This window comes from Rhagoletis pomonella, unplaced genomic scaffold, assembly GCF_013731165.1.
Source record: "Rhagoletis pomonella isolate Grant_MI unplaced genomic scaffold, Rhpom_1.0 Rhpom_scaffold_00002, whole genome shotgun sequence".
Lineage (NCBI taxonomy): Eukaryota > Metazoa > Arthropoda > Insecta > Diptera > Tephritidae > Rhagoletis > Rhagoletis pomonella.
This window is the reverse complement of record NW_023458556.1, coordinates 969,781-976,313: the sequence shown is the minus strand read 5'-3', so window position 1 is coordinate 976,313 and position 6,533 is coordinate 969,781. Positions and strand designations below refer to the sequence as shown.

Genomic DNA, 6,533 nt, shown 5'->3' with positions numbered 1-6,533 from the left:
CAAATGTCTGCACTTATTTAAAAAATTATTCATAAACATTTTTTCATTGGATCAATTTAATTAAAAAATGTATTTAATTTGTTATCTACACTAATATATATCTTGAAAGCCGTTTTCTTTGTTCGAAAAACTCGAGAACAGCTGTACCGATATTTTTGAAATTTCGGAGATCGACTCCAGACTATGAAAGGATGATAATAAATGAAAAAATATTTCGATATATCAAGGGGGCGTGGCACCTCCCATATAAACTAAAGTTTTCACACGCCATATCTCTGGAAGTAACCATCGTAGAGTGCTGCAACTTAGTACAGAGATATATAATATCAACGTCAAACTCATGGAATAAATGAAAAAGGGGGCGTGGCACCTCCCATACAAACTGAATTTAAAAGATCGCCACGGATAGATCGACGCGAAATTTAATTATCTTTTATTTAAAAAAAAGCAAAGGTTCATATTTGGGCTTTCAATATTGATTTGTCCACAGCAACCTTTTTTGCCCCTCTGTGCAGCGTTCTAAGCCATCATTCGGCTAAAGAATATTTCAAAGTTAAACAAAGCAAACCGAATCAAGAAAATTGTGCAAAGCAAGCCTGCATTGGGACAGCCACTTGAGCCAGATTATGTAAATTGCCTAAAAACACTCATCTCCTTCCTTTCGTGTATAAAACCTGAATGAAATTATTTGCAATACAATGTATTTATACATATCTTGATGATAGGCTTCGTGATGGGTGGTTTTTGCTAATTTATGTATACATAATTAATAAATTGATTATTCTGCTTAGATTTGTTTATCTAGTCGGTTGGTTTCTATGCAGTTTTTACGGCATTCTTCACTCAATCTTGAACTTGCTCTCAATATACAGCTTTGTAGCATCGGCTGTGAGTTTTCCGAGAAAATCGAATATGTCGCCGATGGCTGTGGTTGATACTGCGGCCAAAGTTGCGCTCGTGGGAATACTTTACCGAAATGGTTCACACCAAATGGCATCCTCGTAATGCCTGAAGCATTATAGCTGTTGAAAGAAAAATTACTTAATTTTATTAATATTGCGGAAATAGCATAAAACATGCATATATACACTATAAACGTATAGATTTTAAAATGTATATGTATTTTTTTAGTACCCTATGACTTAAACAAGGCATCCATTGTACATTTAGCAATTACTGTTATGTTAATTATTCCCTACGATAATATATTAGAATATACAATCCCACGTATGCTTATTTAATGGAATGGAAGAAAATAAAATTTCATCAAAAAAATAATGACCTAATGAGAAATTAGTTTACCCATACTATTAAACTCAATGAGAGTCCGTGCGATTGATTCATATACGTAAAAATTGGATTTTGTAGGCATCACAGAAGCTTTTCTTTATTCTCATTTTGAAAAACGATCGCCGAATGATTAGAAAATAACTTGGATTCTCTACTTTTTACACGACTTTTTGTTAAACAACACGAATAAAAGGCTAAACAAAAATCACTTGCTCCTTAGCTCCTTAAAGTAAAAGTTTCAGTTAATCAATTTACTTAATATTTTTTATTTTTGCCATTGAAAACAACCGCGTTAAATAAATTTGCATTATATTTATTTTGCTTGGCAATACTGTTCATTGCAGGATGACCAGCAGTCAGGGGTAAATAAATTACGCGTCGATTTGAACGGGGAAGAAAAAACACCTTCTGCGTTTCGCGCTTTGTTGTCAAAGTTTGAACTGTCAAGCAAAGCGAGGAAAGTTGTATGTGAATGGCCCTTAAAGGTTTGTTCATTAGTGACATTAGAGTTTTGACACTCCCTTATCTCCCTTACAAAAGCTTTGCACACCACTCGAACCCACACACAGTGCCTTGCCAAGGAAGCCGATTTTGACAAGAGGGAGCGAGAAAACTGTTTTTTGAGCAAACCTTTTACTATTGAATCATGAGCCTGCATTGGGCCAGTACCTTAATTGCCAGGTTGTTAATATGGCGACGAAAAAGTGATAATGAAACTACCTTCTTTTTGTATCATAATTAAAATGTTTGAAATTTGTATGACTATTTTTTTAAGTAATATTATTTTTTTGAAATTTGTGCAAGTTTCTAAACTTTTATGTAACTTGTTTCTGTTATTACATTTTAAATAAAAATTATTACAATTAAATAAATAAAGAAACATAAGTTGCAAACAATATCAATTTGAATCTTGATGCTAAATCTCTTACAATAGCTATGTATAAACATAAAATAAATAAATAAATGCTATACATACTTATATTTATGTATACATAAAAAACAAAGTTGCGTATGTAAAAGCTTAAAGAGATGGCAGCATTGATCCAGATTAACTCGGACTTAATCCGGATCAACCGCAGTTAATTCCCGAGTTGATCCGGATCAACGCTGCCGTCTGTTTATCAATCGATCTTACTTTCTTGGGCATATCAAACATTATCTAAAACATGTCAACTATAATAAAACTATTTTCCTCTTACTTTTTACAGTACAGTTTAAGGAAGTTCCAACGATATGTAAAAACCTTAAACAAATCCTAAAGTATTTTGTTTGAATTGAAAAATCAGTACAAATTTTGAAAAATCAGGACATTAGCGTACTGATTGAAGAAATGAATAAAATCAGTACAAGAGTTGAAAAATCAGTACTGTACTGATAAAATCTCTGTATAACATTTTACAGCGATAAAATAGGATATGAAGAAGTGATGCGTATGTGCATACATAAATTGTAGAATTTTTATCAAATACAAAATGAGAAAATCGGCGCTTGCAAATCCTTTGCGGTTATGACTCGATTGCTTCGAAGTTGGTATTTAACATTACACTTTCACTTTTCGAGATACATTATGCCGAAGATCTTATTATCAAATATTGACAAGCGCAGTCTAAATGCTCAATGATTGGCGATCTCAGAAAGAATGAGAAGCATAGTAGCTGCTAAAAAAAAAGCGACAGAAGTGAAATCGCGCTCTACATCGTCAGCCTTTTCAATATGACTGCATGATTGACCACAGCCAGCTTACCGTGTGTTACGATTAGCCGCATGGATGTACATAATTTGCCAATATTACACGGATACACCAGCAGCCGGATTCCAACATTTGCTATCGCTAATTATTGTCGCCAAAAATCTCCAAAGGAATAGCAGGCGCGCCTAACATGCTACATCCAGTTAAATGCTCCTCATACTGTCAGATTTGGCTGATTACACATTGCGTATGTTGCTTTTCATGGTGTATAAAGTATACTTTTAGGCCCAACTGCTTTTTATTTCGAGATTTTTACGAAAGAAAATTTCGTGATACGTCAGTCGTATAAGCTGAATGCGATGAAGAGTACGTTCACGTATGTCATAATTCAAAAATGTGTTTTTAAGTGACGAGTAATACGACATCGTATGTGACGATTCGAGCCCAGGATCGTGTTGTGCAGGTCAAATTTACTCAACTGCCTTTGCTTTTGCTCTTTGCTTTGCCTAAAATTTAGTCTAGTTTCCGACTTTCGCAATGACGCTGATTGAGTCAAAATATTCAACCCGACAACTTAAAAAAAAATCGTATGAGTATTTCAGAATGCCCCAATGTGAAAGCAAACTTGTCGCATTGCAGAATGCGAAGAGTAACTCCCCTGCCACCTAAACTTTAGTTGAAAGTTAAACAGTAAGTTTACGATTTTCTTTTGGTTAAAAATACACATGCATATGTATGTGAAAATTACGTGATTGACGGTAAAATTTAAATCACGACCGTTCACGCCAGAAAAAATTTCAGTTACGTACGAGGTTACGTGATTTTTCCTTTAAACCGCTCACCTTCACGCGTGAAATACCGTGACACGGCGTGCAATAAAAGAAAGAGTAAGAATGTAGTATAAGGGCAGCCGTACTGAACAATTGCATCATTTGATGCGAATGCGAATGCGAATGTTGAAAATGATCCGGTTTAGCATATCAAAATATTCGTAACATCCCTAGTATCTACATACACACATACATGCATACATACATATGTGTTCTTAAGACACCCCGAACCTTTTTGAATAATTATTGTGCTAGCAATAAATTTGAATTAATTATTATTTACCATTATTATTAGAAGAAGTAACGCCGTTGCTAGGCGGAGATGTCGCTATAATAGCGGCGGCTGCCGACGACGTTCCCTTCCCAGTAGTTACACCGCCACTTGTCGCTGTTACTCGGCTCGTAGCGAGTCCAGTGCTACTAGCGAATTTTAAGTTATTTGGAATACTGACAGTCACATTTCGTCCGCTAATTATGCCACTTAATGTGCGTGGCGGTGACGATGATATCAACGATGAGGACGACGAAACGCAACTCGAAGATGACGGTGATGGAGATGGCGTTGATGGTGTTGGAGAGTCGCGTGTCAGAGACATGGCCGAAATGTTCTTTGCCGTTAAAGACAGCGCTGCATTGCTCACATTGACAATTGCTCCATTTGCCAAAGCAACAGTTGTATTGGCGGATAGCACACCCGAAGGACTAGTATTGCCAGGCACCGAAGTTGGTGATTTAATTTGGTGTTGCTGATTATGGTCAAATACGCCAGGGGCCTTAGATGTAACGCTGGCATTGGAGGGGCTATTATTTCCGTTTGCACTGCTTGCAATGTTGCAATTTATATATGTTTTAGATATCACAGGTGATAGAGCAGTGGGCAATGACATCTATATTTATTTGTAACAAAAGCACGAAAGGTTATATAAAGTTTTTTAGTATTTGTTAAATACTTACACTAGCACCAACTGGTGAAGACATAGTAGTGCTGCCATTGCTACCTCCGCTTGACAACGAGCTCGATGAACTATACAGTATACTACCACGTCCAGAAGAAAGAGACGCAGCTTCATTTAAATGTTCTACAGTTATTAAAATAAAAGAAGGCCAAAAAAAAAAACATTAATTTAATCCATGAATTTAGAGGTATTTGGATTATAAACAGAAGTAACTTTTTGGGAGCTCGACATATACATACAGTGCCGAACAGAAGTATTGGCACAGTGAATTTTTCGCAATATATGCAAAGTTCTTTATTCTAATTTATTTCCGATAATTTTTTATAAAAATATTGTTCATTCTACACCAGAAAACATAATAATAAAATCTCTAAACTTTGTGCAAAACTCAGAAAAATGTATTAAATTTGCACACTAATTTGCAACTTTTTACTCAGAATTTTTAGAAAAATTCTAAGTATGCAGTTTTATAGCCCATTCAAATTTAGTATAACAAAGTGCAAGTTTGAAGTCGCTAGAAAATCGCATTGATTTTTGGTAGTTTTTTTTCGCGCAAGTTCTTCCATACAAAGTAATTCGACAATTATTTTTTGTATGGAGAAAATGAGCAACACCTTCCACTAAAAAAATTGCCAAAAATCAACGCGATTTTCTAGCAACTTTAAACTTGCACTTTGTTATACTAAATTTGAATGGGCTATAAAGAATACTTAGAATTTTTCTAAAAAATCTGAATAAAAAGTTGCAAATTAGTGTGCCAATTTAATAAATTTGCACAAAGTTTTGCACAAAGTTTAGGGATTTTATTATTATGTTTTCTGGTGTAGAATGAACAATATTTTTATAAAAAATTATCGGAAATAAGTTAGAATAAAGAACTTTTCATATATTCCGAAAAATTCACTGTGCCAATACTTCTGTTCGGCACTGTATGTATGAAGTACTTGTGTGTATGTTTCTTATGTAGTTGGTAACTAAAGTGTGCTTTAAAACAGGCCTTCCCAAAATGGGTACCGCGGAACCCTGGGGTGCCGCTATAGGCTAAAGTATACTATAGTTTTTTAAACTTTCATTAAAATTTTGCAATTAAGTGGTATAGTTAATTTTTAGTATATGGCAACACTTTTACTATCTTGTGTCTACTGTTCGACAAGCTGCTTGTCAAACATAATCCAAACCGACTTTCTCCATTTCGCCATACACCATGAAAGCATGAATCGTTCAAGCAAAGAATTTTAGCTTTCTTCCAACCATCGGCGTAGCCAGAATGAAATTTAGGGGGGGGGGCTCGACCCTATTAAGCAGGCATTTCATGGTACTTTTTATATATACATATATATAAGGAAAATTTAAAAGTTAGGGGGGGGGGGGGGCGGAGCCCCCCCCTGCCCATACCTGGCAACGCCCATGCTTCCAACATGGCGCCCAGAAAATCAAAAAAATTAGATTTTTGTTCAAATTTCCCTCAAGCGGCTTGCCAAACCCCATACACAACATAAATGGCTTGAGGCAAAGGATTATTCGCATGGTTTGTCAAGACGCTTTTGTCGTGTATTTCGCTCTTAAGCGTAGCTCACCAGTACGTTTTGTCAACGAAAATTTTAATCAGAAAATTTTCAGAAAAACAGCCGAAAACGTATCCCTTGCACAACCATTTTCGGTACTTTTCTAGACCTAGGTTTCTGCCGCAAACTTTAGTGGGAAACGAATCGTCAAGGTGTCCGAAAATGAAATCGTTAAACGGACAAAAATCCCCATTTCATTCAC

General features: G+C 35.5%; 1 protein-coding gene across 1 annotated transcript in view; it reads right to left on the bottom strand.

The window, feature by feature from the left end:
* Window positions 1–684: 684 nt before the first annotated feature.
* The window catches only part of LOC118732336 (cell wall protein RBR3-like), a 16,412-nt gene continuing 10,563 nt past the window's right edge, over window positions 685–6,533 (bottom strand). Inside the window, exons 3-5 of the mRNA XM_036461469.1 lie at window positions 4,765–4,889; window positions 4,094–4,697; window positions 685–1,022 (exon numbers count right to left, since the gene is read on the bottom strand). Of these exons, the coding sequence (XP_036317362.1) occupies window positions 982–1,022; window positions 4,094–4,697; window positions 4,765–4,889 (770 nt within the window). The 3' untranslated portion in view covers window positions 685–981. The remainder of the gene's footprint in view (window positions 1,023–4,093; window positions 4,698–4,764; window positions 4,890–6,533) is intronic.